Genomic DNA, 17,620 nt, shown 5'->3' with positions numbered 1-17,620 from the left:
GGGCGATCAGGGAAGACAAAGCTGTAGCAAGAAATTAAATGAATTCTTTGCTTCGGTCTTCACCGAGCAGGATTTGGGAGGGATACCGGTGCCGGAAAAGGTATTTGAAACGGACAAGTCGGAAAGACTAAATGATTTCTCTGTAAACTTGGAGGATGTAATGGGACAGTTCTGCAAACTAAAAAGTAGTAAATCGCCAGGTCCGGATGGTATTCATCCCAGAGTATTAACAGAGCTGAAAAATGAACTTGTGGAGCTGCTGTTAGTAATATGCAATTTATCCCTAAAATCAGGTGTGGTACCGGAAGATTGGAGGGTGGCCAATGTAACGCTTATTTTTAAAAAGGGTTCCAGAGGAGATCCGGGAAATTATAGACCGGTGAGTCTGACGTCGGTGCCGGGAAAAATGGTGGAGGCAATTAAGAATAAAATTACGGAGCACATACAAAAGCATGGGCTGCTGAGACAAAGTCAGCACGGATTTATTGAGGGGAAGTCTTGCCTCACAAATCTACTGCATTTTTTCGAGGGGGTGAACAAGCATGTGGACAAAGGGGAGCTGGTGGATATTGTATATCTAGATTTTCAGAAGGCGTTTGATATAGTGCCTCTTGAAACACTCCAAAGGAAACTGGAGAGTCATGGGATCGGAGGCAGTGTATTATTATGGATTAAGAGCTGGTTAAAGACAGGAAGCAGAGAGTAGGGTTGAATGGTCAGTATTTTCGATGGAGAAGGGTAGTTAGTGGGGTCCCTCAGGGGTCTGTGCTGGGACCGCTGCTTTTTAACATATTTATAAATGACCTTGAGATGGGAGTAACTAGTGAGGTAATTAAATTCGCAGATGACACAAAGTTATCCAGGGTCGTCTCGTCGCGGGAGGAGTGTGAAAGATTACAAGAGGACCTCGTGAGATTGGGGGATTGGGCGTCCAAATGGGAGATGAAGTTCAACGTTGACAAGTGCAAAGTGATGCACGTGGGAAGGAGGAACCTGAATTACGGCTATGTCATGCAAGGTTCCGCTTTAGGAGTTACAGACCGAGAAAGGGATCTGGGAGTCATCGTGGATAGAATGTTGAAATCTTCCGCTCAATGTGCTGCGGCGGCTAAGAAGATGAACAGAATGTTGAGTATTATTAGAAAAGGGATGGAAAACAAGCATGAGGATGTTATAATGCCGTTATATCGCTCCATGGTGCAACCGCACCTGGAGTATTGTGTTCAGTTCTGGTCACCTCATCTCAAAAAAGATATAAAGGAATTGGAGAAGGTGCAGAGAAGGGCGACGAAAATGATAAAAGGGATGGGACGACTACCTTATGAGGAGAGGTTAAGACGGCTAGGACTCTTTAGCCTGGAGAAAAGGCGGCTGAGGGGTGATGTGATATAGAGGTCTACAAAATAATGAGTGGGGTAGAGCGGACAGATGTGAAGCATTTGTTTACGCTTTCTAACAATAATAGAACTAGGGGACACAAGATGAAATTAGAATGTGGTAGGTTTAAAGTCATTCCGTGTCAAGTGGACCAATTTTAAAGGTCGTCCCCACCTCACCATCTCAGATTTTGATGAAATTTGGTACATAGTTTCTTTATGATAAAAAACTAAGCTGTGTAAAAATTTAGTTCAAAAGACTAAAAATTGGAGGTTCTAGGGGACCTCAAGTAAAGGGTTGCAAAATGTCGCCTGAGCAAAAATGACATTTTGGGCCAACTTCCAGAAGCTGTAAAACTGGACGTTTTAGTAGTACAAGGTAAAATTATGTATCATACCTGATAATTTTCTTTCCATTAATCATAGCTGATCAATCCATAGACTGGTGGGTTGTGTCCATCTACCAGCAGGTGGAGATAGAGAGCAAACTTTTGCCTCCCTATATGTGGTCATGTGCTGCCGGAAACTCCTCAGTATGTCGATATCAAAGCTCCATCCGCAGGACTCAGCACTTAGAGAGTTACACCCACGAAGGGACACTCTGCCCATCTCACCACCGCCGAAACGGGGGAGGGGAATTAACCCAGCTCATCCCCACACAAGTGGGGGAGGGGAATCCGTCCAGCTCATCCCCGCGGAGCGGGGGAGGGACACCACATCTGCCGATGCGGGGGGATCTGGCTTATCCTGCAACCGCAACCGCGGGAGGAGCTGACTGACCCTAACACCGCCGAAGCGGGAGGGGTACAAAGCTGCCCTACAGCCGCACGAAGCGGGAGGGAGTGCCGGCAGAATTTAAATCTCAATCCAGCCCCGTAAAACGGAGGGGAGAGGAATGCAGCAGCTCACTGTAACACAAACTCGTCTCAACTCTTGAAGAATCCAAGTGAAAAAACTTGAACACGAAGTCTTTCTGAAGTAACTGAAGACTAAACTTGAACCTGAAATGCAACCAGAATAAAAACAGTACAGATATCTGGGAGGGGCTATGGATTGATCAGCTATGATTAATGGAAAGAAAATTATCAGGTATGATACATAATTTTACCTTCCATATCATCAAGCTGATCAATCCATAGACTGGTGGGATGTACCGAAGCAGTACTCACCCAGGGCGGGACATTGAAATCCCTGACCTCAACACTGAAGCTCCAAACCGGGCCTCCGCCCGTGCAGCCACAGTCAAGCGGTAATGCTTGGAGAATGTATGAGCCGAAGCCCAAGTTGCCGCGTTGCATATCTCTTCCAAGGAGACGGACCCGGCCTCTGCCATCGAGGCCGCCTGAGCTCTAGTGGAGTGAGCCTTCAGCTGGATAGGCGGCACCTTCCCCGCGGCCACATAAGCCGCTGCAATGGCTTCCTTGACCCATCTTGCCACTGTAGGCTTAGCAGCCTGCAGACCCTTACGAGGACCTGCAAACAGGACAAACAGATGATCCGATTTCCGGAACTCATTGGTCACTTCCAAGTATCTGATGATGACTCGTCTCACATCCAGATATTTAAGAGCAGAGTACTCCTCTGGGTAGTCCTCCCTACGAAAGGAAGGGAGACAGAGCTGCTGATTCACATGGAAGCGAGAAACAATCTTGGGCAGGAAGGAAGGCACTGTGCGAATAGTCACTCCTGCCTCAGTGAACTGCAGAAAGGGCTCTCGACATGAGAGCGCCTGGAGCTCGGAAACTCTTCTGGCTGAAGTGATAGCCACCAAAAAGACTGCTTTCAACGTCAGGTCTTTCAGAGATGCCCTCGACAAGGGTTCAAAAGGCGGCTTCTGCAATGCTCTTAGCACCAGGTTGAGATTCCACGCAGGCACCACTGAGTGCAGAGGAGGGCGCAGGTGATTAACTCCCTTGAGAAAGCGCACCACATCTGGCTGCGAAGCCAGGGAGGCACCCTTCAGGCGGCCCCTGAAGCAAGCCAGAGCCGCTACCTGGACTTTAAGGGAACTGAGCGACAGGCCTTTCTCCAGACCTTCTTGCAGGAACGCCAACACTGAAGAAATTGGAGCAGTGAAGGGAGAAAGTGAGCCTGCTTCACACCACGCTGCAAATATACGCCAAACCCTGGCGTAAGCAGTAGAAGTAGAGCGCTTCCTCGCTCTCAGCATAGTGGCGATGACCTTGTCTGAGAAGCCCTTCTTTCTCAGACGCTGCCGCTCAATAGCCAGGCCGTAAGACCAAAGGGGGAGGGATCCTCCTTCACCACGGGACCCTGATGTAACAGGCCCTGCTCCACTGGCAGCCGCAGAGGATCGTCGACTGAGAGCCTGATCAAGTCCGCATACCAGGGACGTCTGGGCCAATCCGGACCCACCAGGATTACCCTGCCGGGATGCTTTGCCACCCGGTCTAGCACCCTGCCCAACATGGGCCAGGGCGGGAACACATAGAGAAGCTCTTGAGTCGGCCACTGTTGGAGAAGAGCATCTACTCCCAGGGATCGAGGGTCCCGTCCTCTGCTGAAAAAGTGCGGCACTTGGCAATTGGCCGATGACGCCATCAGATCTAGGCTTGGCTGGCCCCAGCGCTTCGTGATGTCCAAGAACGCCTGAGCAGATAGCTGCCACTCTCCGGGCTCCAAGGTATGGCGACTGAGAAAGTCCGCCTTGACATTCATGACTCCGGCAATGTGGGCCGCTGACAGCTGCTCCAGGTTCGCTTCTGCCCACTGGCATAGATTCATAGCCTCCTTGGCTAGAGGGGCGCTCTTGGTACCTCCCTGGCGGTTGACATAGGCCACAGCCGTGGCATTGTCCGACAGGACCCGTACCGGCTTCAACACCAGTACCGGGATGAACTCCAAAAGCGCCAACCGAATGGCTCTGTGTTCCAGGAGGTTGATAGACCACTTTGCCTCTGCAGGAGACCAGAGCCCCTGCGCTGTCCTTCCCAAGCAGTGGGCTCCCCAGCCCGACAAAGAGGCGTCCGTCGTGACGACAATCCACTCCGAGGTCACCAGAGGCATTCCCGCAGACAACATGTCTGTCTGCATCCACCAGCTCAGCGCCTTGCGCACTGCTGGATCCAAGAGAAGGCGCACAGCATAATCCTCCGACATCGGAGTCCAGCGCTGCAGCAGAGATTGTTGTAGTGGTCTCATATGAGCCCTGGCCCAGGGCACTACTTCCATCGTGGCCGTCATAGAGCCCAACAGCTGCACATAGTCCCAAGCCCGAAGAGGAGAGGCTACTAGGAACTGGTCCACCTGAGCCTGAAGCTTGACAATCCGATTGTCTGGCAGGAACACTCTGCCCACTTGGGTGTCGAATCGAACTCCCAGATACTCCAGGGACTGAGTCGGGCGCAGCTGGCTCTTCTCCCAGTTGATGATCCATCCCAGGGAGCTCAAAAGAGCAACTACCCGGTCCACAGCTTTGCCGCACTCTGCATAAGAGGGGGCTCGGATCATCCAGTCGTCCAGATAAGGATGGACTTGTACTCCTTCCTTTCGCAGGAAGGCCGCGATGACCACCATTACTTTGGAAAAGGTCCGCGGAGCAGTAGCCAACCCGAACGGGAGGCTCTGAACTGGAAGTGTCGGCCCAGGACTGCAAAACGCAGAAAGCGTTGATGAGGAGGGCCAGATGGGAATATACAAGTACGCTTCCTTGATGTCCAAGGATGCCAGGTACTCCCCTGCCTTCACTGCCGCTATAACAGAGCGGAGAGTCTCCATGCGAAAGTGCCGCACTTTCAAGGCCCGATTGACCCCTTTGAGGTCGAGGATAGGCCGGACAGAACCTCCTTTCTTTGGTACCACAAAGTAAATGGAGTAACGCCCCTTGCCAAGCTGACTTTCTGGCACCGGAACGACCGCACCCAGGCGGATCAGATTGTTCAAAATCTGCTGCACTGCCACAGCTTTGACCGGAGACTTGCAGGGAGAGAGTACAAACCCGTCTCTTAAGGGTCGGCAGAACTCTAGCTTGTAGCCGTCTCTGATGACTTCCAGCACCCAAGCGTCTGAAGTTATTGTGGTCCACTCGCCCAGAAACGAGGACAGCCGTCCTCCAATCTGCACTGGGGCGTGGACCAAGGCCCCGTCATTGGGTACGAGACCCTGGGGGAGGACCGGAGGGAGCACCTCCGGGACGGTGGTCTCTGCGAAAGGAATGCTGCTTGGGGGAGAAATTCCTCTTAAAGGAAGAGGGGGCAGAGGAACCCGACCTGCCCGGGCGGTACCGACGGGCTTCCTGAAACCGTCCTCTGGAGGTACCGGGACGAGTACTAGCCCGAGCCCTGACCTCTGGTAATTTCTTGCCCTTAGACGTGCCGAGATCGGTCACGATTTTGTCCAGCTCGACCCCAAAGAGCAGCTTGCCTTTAAAAGGCAATCTAGCCAGGCGGGATTTAGAGGCGTGGTCAGCAGACCAATGTTTCAGCCAAAGCCACCGCCGCGCAGAGATTGTCTGAGCCATGCCTTTAGCTGAGGCCCTCAAGACATCATACAGCAAGTCTGCCAAATAGGCTAAGCCCGATTCCAGGGCCGGCCAATCAGCCCTCAAGGAATGATCCGAGGGGGAAGCCCGCTGCACCATAGTCAGGCTCGCCCTGGCCACATAGGAGCCGCAAACTGAGGCCTGCAAACTTAAAGCAGCCGCCTCAAAGGACGACCTTAAGGCCGCCTCCAATCTTCTGTCTTGGGCGTCCTTTAGGGCCGTGCCACCTTCCACCGGCAACGCCGTTTTCTTAGTCACCGCAGTGATTAAAGAATCCACGGTAGGCCACAGATAGGCCTCACGTTCACTTTCAGTCAAAGGATAGAGGCGGGACATAGCCCTAGCCACTTTAAGGCTCGCATCAGGGACATCCCATTGAGCCGAAATTAAGGTGTGCATGGCATCATGCACGTGGAAGGTTCTAGGCGGGCGCTTCGTCCCCAGCATAATGGCAGAGCCAACAGGGGCTGAGGGAGAGACGTCCTCCGGAGAGGAAATCTTCAAAGTGTCCATGGCCTGTATCAACAGGTTGGGCAAATCCTCTGAGCTAAAAAGCCGCGCTGCAGAGGGGTCATCCGCTCCATCCGAGCGGGGATCCGTCTCCTCCAAGGAATCCGCAAAGGACCGTTGGGAGAACTCAGATACGCTGCCCTCATCTACATCGGAGGAGACAAAGTCCTCCAAGGCCTGGGAATCAACCCGAGGGCGTTTACCTCTGGGAACCTCAACCTCTTTACCAGACGAGGGAGCAGGGGCAGCGTTTTGCATAAGGAAGGCCTGATGCAGCAGCAAAACAAACTCGGGGGAGAAACCCCCCAGACTGTGCACTTCCGCAGCCTGGGCTACAGCCCTAGACGCACCCTCAACCGGCGCTCGCAAGAGCGGGGGAGAGACATGCTGCGCATCCAAAATGGCGTCCGGCGCGACACTCCGCGAAGGAGCCGCGCGGGAAGAACGGCGCTTAACTTTAGCCGCTTTTGTGCCGTCGCCCAAATTAAGGGCTTTCATGGCATTAATGTCTCCAACCTCAAGGGCGGCCCAAGAAGAAGTCGTCCGAGCCGCGTGGCCGGCCAAGATGGCGGAGGCGAGGAGCGGGGGATGGGCGTTTATGGCGGGAAAAACCGCCACGCCGGAGGAAGGACCGGGACATTCATCGGTCACGAAACTGTCACCCAACAAGGGCGAATCAGGCTTTAAGACCCCTGCATCCCCTCTAGAAGCGCTCAAGCGATCCGGGGAGCGACTCTTTGCGCCCTCGCCCTCCGACGCCATATGCCACGAGGAGAAGAATCGGGGAACCCCCTGCCCGCTATAAAAAGGTAAAAATTACCTGCTTGCCGGTCCGAGCTGTAACGACCTGGTGTCCCAGTGAGTAGCTGCAATAAACGTTTAAATAAACGTCGAAATAAACGCCTTTAAGGACGTTCAAAATTTTTTTTTTTTTTTTTTTTAACGGAGCCAGCGGGAGGGGGGAGAAAAGGAGGGACCTGGCACCACCAGGTTTGCACTTGCTCAAAAGAGCCCTCAACCCCAGGCACTCAACAAAACCTAAGAATTAGGCTTGGAGGCCTAGCCAGAGCTGCTGCTGTGTGTGACCACCACCTGCTGAGATAGAGAACATACTGAGGAGTTTCCGGCAGCACATGACCACATATAGGGAGGCAAAAGTTTGCTCTCTATCTCCACCTGCTGGTAGATGGACACAACCCACCAGTCTATGGATTGATCAGCTTGATGATATGGAAGGGGGATATTTGGAGAACCTGCACTACTTTTATAATGAACTGGCAAAACCCCATGTTCCTAGTCCTCTTACTTTTTGAATGGTTTAGGCTCAAACTTTGCCAAAAAAACGGCAAAAATCAATTTACAGCGATGTTGAGGCTGCTATAGTTTCTAAACTAGTTGGCCTTTCAGGTTGATTTTTGGTAGGTGTACTAAATGCACGGCTGTAATGAGGCATTCCAATTTGCAGCACTTTCCTTCAAGTGGTTGAAAAATTATAAGCATTCAAAGTTGGTATAAAAAGCATTTTTGCCCATTTTGGGCTATCTTTGATGCCCTTGATCTCCAGTGGGACAGCTTCAATATTCTTTCTTTTAGCACCATTAGAAAGAGCAGATTTCCTTCTATCAGAATATGTAGTTTTCAATTTGGAGTCTCTCCATATAAGGATTGCAAAAAAAGTGATTTTTGGCCAGTATTGTTGAATGATAGATGAAACGGATATAGGGCCCATCGGTTTTTCTAATTGCTGTATAAGTCACTCACTTGCTTTAAGCATGCATTGGTCCATGGTGGCTACGCCACTACCAATTCAAAAGGAAGTGGCAACTTCATCGCCAAGAGGTCACGCCCGATAGCCAGGCAAGTCCAGCCACTTGGCACAGGTTCCCAAGCCTGAAGGTGGGCATCTTACTTGAGGTTCCCAAGCCTCATTTGGTTGTCTTTGCCTAGTTTCTCAAGCCTGATGGGGGTATCTTAATGGTTCCCAAGTAAAACCTCAGTGCTGAAGTGACAAGAATTTTTCACTGATAAGTTTCACTGCTGTTTCTGGAAATGTATACTGTCGTCCAAGTGCTGTAGTTGCTGGTACTGGAAGAACTGATAGAATATGCTGTTCAGAAATCCAACAAGAATCTCTTCTGCTAGGCCAATGAAATGATCGTGCAGGCCTGCATGGATGCATAAAGTTGACCAAGGCATCATGTTCTTCAAATGATGTGTCACAGACATTGCCAATCCACCATTTGTTGTCATAAACACAGGCAGCATACTGCCCAGGCTGAAGTTGAGACACATTTATGCCAGGTACACTCACTGGGTCATCTGACTGACAAAGTTTGACAACAAATGAGGAGGAATCATTTGACACTCTACTGACTGAAATTTGGTTCAAGTCAATGGGAATAAATAGTTCCAGCAACTGTGGAAGCTTTACTGAATCTTTCCTCTTGTGCAGATCTTGAAGATTCAATTTCATCCTTGGAAACAAAAACGAACTTGATTTTATTTATTTTTTGATCACAAAATTCAAACAAGCCTTGTGCTGTGAGAATTTGGCTATTTTTAGGTCGTTGCAAACTAGCCTGAGCAGCTAGTCGCTTTGTTGTGCCACCTATGGCATCACATGGTGACTTGCCATGGCTTGTGCCAAAGAAATTCCACTGTGCACTTATTCCAAATTCTGTTTGATGATAGCACAAGTTGGCAAAGTTTTTAAGTTCTTGTATTGTGCAGCTGAGCCATCACTAAAGTATGTTACATATTTTATTTCTCCAATTTTGCTTTTCAAGAACACGATTAATTTTTCCAAGAATGCATGTACAGCAACTGCATCATGCCGCAAGCTGTCACTTATTATGCAAACACTTATGCACTGAATTTCACTTGAAGCATCACGGAAGTACACAACATAATGTGTTCTTTATTTTAAAAAATTGGTGCTTTTTGAAAGAAGAATCACTTTTACTACACTTGTATCAAGGGTGTAGTGAAGAAATCACAGGCTGCTGCCCGCAAACATTTGAGGGCATTTTTGCAATCCTTATATGAAGAGACTCCAAAATGAAAACTGCATATTCTGATAGAAGGAAATCTGCTCTTTCTAATGGTGCTAAAAGAAAGAATATTGAAGCTGTCCCACTGGAGATCAAGGGCATCAAAGATAGCCCAAAATGGGCAAAAATGCTTTTTATACCAAATTTGAACGCTTATAAATTTTCAACCACGTGAAGGAAAGTGCTGCAAATTGGAATGCCTCATTACAGCCGTGCATTTAGTACACCTACCAAAAATCAACCTGAAAGGCCAACTAGTTTAGAAACTACAGCAGCCTCAACATCGCTGTAAATTGATTTTTGCCGTTTTTTTTTGGCAAAGTTTGAGCCTAAACCATTCAAAAAGTAAGAGGACTAGGAACATGGGGTTTTGCCAGTTCATTAAGCCCTAAAAGTAGTGCAGGTTCTCCAAATATCCCCCTTGTACTACTAAAACGTCCAGTTTTACAGCTTCTGGAAGTTGGCCCAAAATGTCATTTTTGCTCAGGCGACATTTTGCAACCCTTTACTTGAGGTCCCCTAGAACCTCCAATTTTTAGTCTTTTGAACTACAATTTTACACAGCTTAGTTTTTTATCATAAAGAAACTATGTACCAAATTTCATCAAAATCTGAGATGGTGAGGTGGGGACCCCTGGTCCACTTGACACGGAATGAATACTCACCGCGTGGTTAGACTCTGGAACTCATTGCCGGAGAAAGCAGTGACGGCAGCTGGCCTTGCTGAGTTTAAAGGGGGTCTGGACAGATTCCTGAAGGAAAAGTCCATTGATCGTTATTAAATTCTGGGTTTTTGCCAGGTTCTTGGGGCCTGGATTGGCCGCTGTCGGAGACAGAGTGCTGGGCTTGATGGACCTTTGGTCTTTTCCCAGCGTGGCAGTGCTTATGTACTTATGTTAGTACAGTAGGCTTAGAACCTGGGGAACTGGGTTTGATTTCCACTGTACCTCCTTGTGAATCTTGGCAAGTCACTTAACCCTCCATTGCCCCAGATACAAATATTAGATTGTGAGCCCACTAGAGACAGAGAAAGTACCTGCATATAATAAAAATAAACTGATTTGGTTGTACCACAGAAATTCAGTATATCAAATCCATGACTCTCTCTCTCTCTCTCTCTCTTACCTCCCCTTATACCCCTAGTGGTTAGTGCAGTGGACTTTGATCCTGGGGAACTGAGTTCGATTCCCACTGCAGCTCCTTGTGACTCTGGGCAAGTCACTTAACCCTCCATTGCCCCTGGTACAAAATAAGTACCCCTCCATTGCCCCTGGTACAAAATAAGTACCTGAATATATGTAAACCGCTTTGAATGTAGTTGCAAAAACCTCAGAAAGGCGGTATATCAAGTCCCATTTCCCTTTCCCTCAATCTCTTAATCAGCTAAGCTAATCTTATCTGTACTCAAGTACAAATTGTGAGTTTGCATTCTCCACCCTCCTGCACCATCTAGGTGACGAGCCTTCCTGAGTTGGGGTGTAATGCTCCTAACCTAACATACTAAAGTTTCGCCTTAAAAACAAAACAACCCACATCTTTGTGGTTGTTTTTATATTGTTTTCAATATTGAAATTGCTTTTAAATCTAAAACCATGTCTCTTCTTTACATAGCATCTTGCTGATTTTAACCACATTTAATTCTAATACCTTTCCTGAAATATATTTGCCTTGTCTGTGTATCTTGGAAGAAGCTGGGAAAAGGGACTGTATCATACGTGTATTTGTATAGCAGTATGTGTGTCCTGCAGAACTATACAAAGGAGGATGCACAGTAGCAAAGGCAGGGAATGGAAGGACGCCGGAGAGGGAAAGTAACAGTTTTCTATCATGTACTATGAGGGGTGAGGGAGTAGAAGTGGCATGGAAGAAAGTCTATAAGAAGAACATGCCAAAGATTCAGTAGCAGTCTTCAGCAAGAGAGCAGACACAGAATCCTTTCTCTTGTAATGTTACTGGACAATATGGGAAGGGGATAAGATTTCACTGTAGTGGAAACATCACCATAAACCACCAACCACCTATGGTTGACAGACAATGAAGGAAGTGTTGTGGCAGAGGAAGGAATGCTAATACACGGTAACATAGTAAATGACAGCAGATAAAGACCTTTTAAATGTTCAAGTGTTTTACATGTTAATTGACATTTCACTATAAAGATAATAAAGTTGCAGGAATGAATTTTCCACTTAAGCATTTAGAATGTGAAAATCTTTATTCGTTGTGATGGAAAAATGCAATGTTCCCTGGATTATGGAACAGAAGAAATTGTAAGACTACACCAATCAAATTAGTTTATACTATATGATGTATTTTTGAAGGAGGGAATATGTGCACTTAGAGTAAACTGGGCAAACACAAGAACAAACTGAAAGAAATTATTCTTTTAGAAAAGGAATAGAATATAAATCCTACTCAGCCTACCAATCAACACAAATTATGATAAAAAAAACTGGGGATGCTAGCCTCTAATCAAAGAATAATTTCATTTGTTCTGGGATCAGTCAAACATCCCAAAGATATGAAACCTAGAGAATATTAGAGATGGAAAGATTCTCCTTAACATGTCGTTAACTTTCTTGGACGGATGGAAAAATGCTTTCTTTTTTGCTAGCAGACAAAATTGGGAAGACAAGCCTGGTTAGATCTCATACAAAACGGTTCAGAGGCTTTCATATACACAACACTGAAAGACATGTCTATGTAGTTAACCATAAGTACCCGAGACAAATGTTATACAACTTAATCACTTACCTATTTGGTCAGTGATACTATCTTCACTCCTCTGCCAGTTGGGTGTGGACTTGCCGCTACCACCAGTGTCAGCCTGGGTGATCTGACGGTCAGTGGAGGCAGGCGATCTACGACTAACGCCAAACCTGGTCATTCCATCCAATAAAAATAAAATACACACAAAGGTAAAAGGGTAAAATAACGTTTGCATTAGTTTTCAATCACTGCTTCTTCGTCTCAAGAGGAAAGGCATACAAACATTTGCACAGATACATTATAAAGTGTTTACATTGAAAGAAAAGCTTCAAGCTAAAACACAAATGTCAGCAAGGTGAGAATTGAACCCTGTAATGCATTAACACTACAATATATCTTCTCTTTAATTTGGAGGCTGGCACAAGATTTGGGTTCAATAACACTTCAAAATCCAGCCTAAACTGTCACAGAAACCTCTGCTCACAGAGCACCCCACCCCTTCTGGGATTCACCAGGAGATTAAGATGGACACCAAAAGCATAGCACTTAGCAGACACCAGATTCGATATGTTTACACTTGTGATAATTTGTTATCCTTGGTGGCTGGCCCAAGACTATAGAATAAACTTTCTGGACGTATTCAGATGTTAATATCTATTTCAGAATTTAAGGGTGAAAACCCATTTGTTTATTCAGGCTTTTATGGAGTAAGAGGGCCTGGGACTGTTTATTGCATTAGTTTTTAGTTTTAGGTTTGATGTATGATTTGTGTTTGTTATTTTGTTTGTTGTTTACATTTAATTCTATGTACTTTTATTATGTGTTAATAGGCGAGTTATAAATGAAACTAGCCGTTCAGCCCGTAAAAATGGGCTAGTATGGGGGGGGGGGGGGGTTGAAAGGCCCCCCACCCTGCCACCGAGTTCGCTGCTGTCGCCCCCCCTCCGAGTTCGCCCCCCCCCCCCGGAGCCGTCGCCACCCACCTTCCACCCGGTCGGGCCCTCGCTCCGCTATTGAAACAGCGAGGGCACGTAGCACACAGCTCTACTGCTGAGCTGCCGTGACCTTCCTTCTTCTCTGCCTGTGTCCCGCTCTCGTGTGACGTAACGTCGTCGAGGGCGGGACACAGGCAGAGAAGAAGAAGGAAGGCCGACGGCAGCTCAGCAGAGCTGTGTGCTGCGTGCCCTCGCTGTTTCAATAGTGGAGCGAGGACCCGACCGGGTGGAAGGTGGGTGGCGGTGGCGACTCCGGGTGGGGGGGAGCGTTAGCGATGGCGGTGTCCCTCGCAAATGCGCAGTAGAGACCCTCTCTGTTCCGCCCTCGTCATCACGTATTGATGCGGGGCAGGGCAGAGAGGGTCTCTACTGCGCATTTGCGAGTGAGTACGACACTCGCCATTTATATATATTAATAATGGGTCCTTTTACTAAGCTGTGGTAAAAGGGGGCCTGTGTTAGCGTCAGCATGAGTTTTTGATGTGAGCTGAGACCCCTTTTTACTGCGGTGGGTAAAAGGCTGTCTTTTTTCCGGAAAAGAAATGGCCATGTGGTGCCACCATTGAGATAACAGTAAGGGCTCCCGTGCTAATCTATCAGTATAAACAGAGAAAATATTTTTGTAGTATGGGAAATGGTGCATGCTGGGGGTGGGAACTACAGCCAGGCTCCTGAGGTAGCCCGTTGGTAGTTCCGGACTGGCTAACGGCACCTGTTGCCATGCGCCAACCCTTTAGTAGAAGGGCTCCTAAATAAATAAAATAAAGTCATTTCTCCTTCTGTGGTTATACCATAATGTGCATAACATCTTCAGGGACCATTTCAGCCTTTTAACGTCAACTAAACCAAACTGCTACTTTAATTTAGTGATGGTTTTTGCCTAGACAACTGAAATAGGTAACAAGTAGGGCTATATTTCAATTAAAATGTATAATTGCAATTAATTATATGATAAAAGGTATGTTATGTTTTGTTTTTACCCACTGCAGCTCCTTGTGACTCTGGGCAAGTCACTTAACCCTCCATTGCCCAGAGTCACAAGGATCTGCAGCGGGTAAAAAAAAACCAAAAACCAAAACATAACATACCTTTTATCGTGTAATTAATCACGATTGTAAATTTTAATCAAAATGCAGCCCTAAAAAAAATTAACAAATAAAAAAGTATTGAATAGAAAAAAATATATAAATTAAATTACAAATTAAAGAATCTAGGGAGTTCTTTTAATAAGGTGCGCTAGTTATTTTAGCTCATGCTAAAAATCAGCTGGCACTAAACACTAAGATACCCACAGGAATACAATAGGCATCTCAGTATTTAGCACTGGCTGATTTTTAGCATGATGTTAGTATGCAGAATAGCAATAAACAGCCTTACAGTTTTCACAGCCTACTTCAGAAAAAAAATGCCTAGTAACAACTAATTTATTAGGATTTATTTGTTGCCTTTTTGAAGAAGTTCACCCAAGTACAGCAAGTAGAACCTAGACATAGGCAATAAACAATTACAGCAATTAACATATTCAAACAATAGTATACATGGCATAGTATGCTACTTATAATGTCAACACAATAGACATTACAACTTTTTAATGACATCATATGGTATAAAATGAGGTGGAACATATAGACAGATAGAGTAACAGCAGTTAGATAGAAGGTAAGAGTGACTAACTTAAGGAAAATTTGCATGCTGAGCCAGAAAAAGTGCAAGAAAATGATCTCAGAATATATGTGGTAAGCAAATCCTGCTACAGTATGTACAGCTAGTGCCAGTCCTTTAGGGCCTTGTTTACTAAGGTGCGCTAGCATTTTTAGCATGCGCTAAAAAACATCACGCACTAAAACTAGAGACACCCATAGGAATATACGGATGACTCCAGCATTACCATGTGCTAAAAATGTTAGTGCGCCTAGAGCACGGTTTAGTAAACAGGGCCCTTAGTGTGTGATGTGTAATTTGAAATATTTTATGCAAAACAACAAGTTCTTTTAGAAATGGTATATCATTGAAAAACATTTCCTTGATAAAATGTTGCATTTTTAACTTTTAAGGCACATCTTGTAACTAGCTAAATCTGTGCCAAAAGGTTTATCAGTTCTCTTGTTTTACATTACCCCTTGCTTCTTTCCAGCTCAATTAGAACTAGGGCTAGGATACGACACCATGAGCCTTCATTTGCAGCTACCTGGGTATATATTTTTTCTTATTCCCTTTCAGCTTACCTGGAACCTGGTAATCACTACCAAGCCATCACCCCCCACCCCCCTTCTTCACCCATTAACCCTCTCCCCTCAACCAACCAACCCAGGCCTCCTTCTCCTCCTTTCCTGAGATCACCGAGGATGAAACCTCCGGCCTTCTTTCCTCCTCGAAATGCACCACCTGTTCCTCTGATCCCATCCCCACCAACCTACTTAACACCATCGCCCATACTGTCAACCCCTCCATCTGTTGCATCCTTAACCTCTCTCTCTCCACCGCAACTGTCCCTGACACCTTCAAGCACGCCATAGTCACACCTCTCCTCAAAAAACCATCACTTGACCCTACCTGCCCCTCCAACTATCGCCCCATCTCTCTCCTACCCTTCCTCTCCAAAATACTTGAGCGCGCCGTTCACAGCCGCTGTCTTGATTTTCTCTCCTCTCATGCCATCCTCCACCCACTCCAGTCCGGTTTCCGCCCTCTCCACTCGACAGAAACAGCACTCTCTAAAGTCTGCAATGACCTGCTCCTGGCCAAATCCAAAGGCCACTACTCCATCCTCATCCTCCTCGATCTTTCTGCCGCTTTTGACACTGTCAATCACGATTTACTTCTCGCCACACTGGCCTCATTTGGGTTCCAGGGCTCTGTCCTCTCCTGGTTCTCCTCCTATCTCTCCCACCGCACATTCAGGGTGCACTCTCATGGATCTTCCTCCACTCCCATCCCGCTATCTGTTGGAGTTCCCCAGGGATCTGTTCTTGGACCCCTTCTCTTCTCCATCTACACCTCTTCCCTAGGCTCACTGATCTCATCTCATGGCTTCCAGTATCATCTTTATGCTGATGACACCTAGCTCTATCTCTCCACACCAGACATCACCACAGAGACCCAGGCCAAGGTATCGGCCTGCCTATCCGACATTGCTGCCTGGATGTCCAACCGCCACCTGAAGCTGAACATGTCCGAGCTCCTCGTCTTTCCACCTAAGCCCACTTCTCCTCTTCCCCCACTCTCTATCTCAGTTGATGGCACCCTCATCCTCCCCGTCTCATCTGCCTGCAACCTCGGGGTCATCTTCGACTCCTCCCTCTCCTTCTCTGCGCATATCCAGCAGACTGCCAAAACCTGTCGCTTCTTCCTTTTCAACATCAACAAAATTCGCCCTTTCCTCACCGAGCACACCACCCGAACTCTCGTCCACGCTCTCATTACCTCTCGCCTCGACTACTGCAACTTGCTCCTCACTGGCCTCCCACTCAGCCATCTATCCCCCCTTCAATCCATTCAGAACTCTGCCGCACGTCTTATATTCTGCCAGAACCGATATACTCATATCACCCCTCTCCTCAAGTCGCTTCACTGGCTTCCGATCAGATACCGCATCCAATTCAAGCTTCTCCTCCTTACTTACAAATGCACTCACTCTGCTGCTCCTCACTACCTCTCTACCCTCATCTCCCCCTACGTTCCTGCCCGTAACCTCCGCTCACATGACAAATCCCTTCTCCACCATTGCCAACTCCAGGCTCCGCTCATTTTGCCTTGCCTCACCCTATGCCTGGAACAATCTTCCTGAATCCCTACGCCAAGCCCCCTCCCCACCCATCTTCAAATCCTTGCTTAAAGCTCACCTCTTCAATGCTGCATTCGGAACCTAACCTTTCGAACATATAGGTTGCCCCTATCTGTCTGACCTATCAGATTAACTGTACATTTGTCTTTTAGATTGTAAGCTCTTCGAGCAGGGACTGTCTTTCCATGTTAAATTGTACAGCGCTGCGTAACCCTAGTAGCGCTTTAGAAATGTTAAGTAGTAGTAGTAGTAATCATGGGCTCTAAATTCAGTCACTAAGTTTTACCTTGCACCATGTTTATGGCATCCTCACTCTGGGGCTGTGAGTGCTGCCTTCACTGCATACCAAGTGCTACTTTTTACATAAGTACATACGTAATGCCACACTGGGAAAAGACCAAGGGTCCATCGAGCCCAGCATCCTATCCACGACAGCGGCCATTCTTTATATGTTATTCCTGGAATTGTGGATTTTTCCCAAGTCCATTTAGTAGCAGTTTATGGACTTGTCCTTTAGGAAACCGTCTAACCCCCCCTTTTAAACTCTGCTAAGCTAACCGCCTTCACCACGTTCTCTGGCAACGAATTCCAGAGTTTAATTACACATTGAGTGAAGAAATACTTTCTCTGATTCATTTTAAATTTACCACTTTGTAGCTTCATTCTAAGCCCCCTAGTCCAAGCATTTTTGGAAAGAG

General features: G+C 47.1%; 1 protein-coding gene across 1 annotated transcript in view; it reads right to left on the bottom strand.

Moving 5' to 3' along the window:
- The window catches only part of SIPA1L1 (signal induced proliferation associated 1 like 1), a 637,152-nt gene that overhangs the window by 100,692 nt on the left and 518,840 nt on the right, over positions 1-17,620 (bottom strand). The window contains 1 exon segment of the mRNA XM_030215408.1: positions 12,189-12,313. Coding sequence (XP_030071268.1) covers positions 12,189-12,313 — 125 coding nt within the window.

The sequence above is a fragment of the Microcaecilia unicolor genome, chromosome 9 (genome assembly GCF_901765095.1).
Source record: "Microcaecilia unicolor chromosome 9, aMicUni1.1, whole genome shotgun sequence".
Lineage (NCBI taxonomy): Eukaryota > Metazoa > Chordata > Amphibia > Gymnophiona > Siphonopidae > Microcaecilia > Microcaecilia unicolor.
This window is presented reverse-complemented; position numbering and strand designations above follow the sequence as displayed.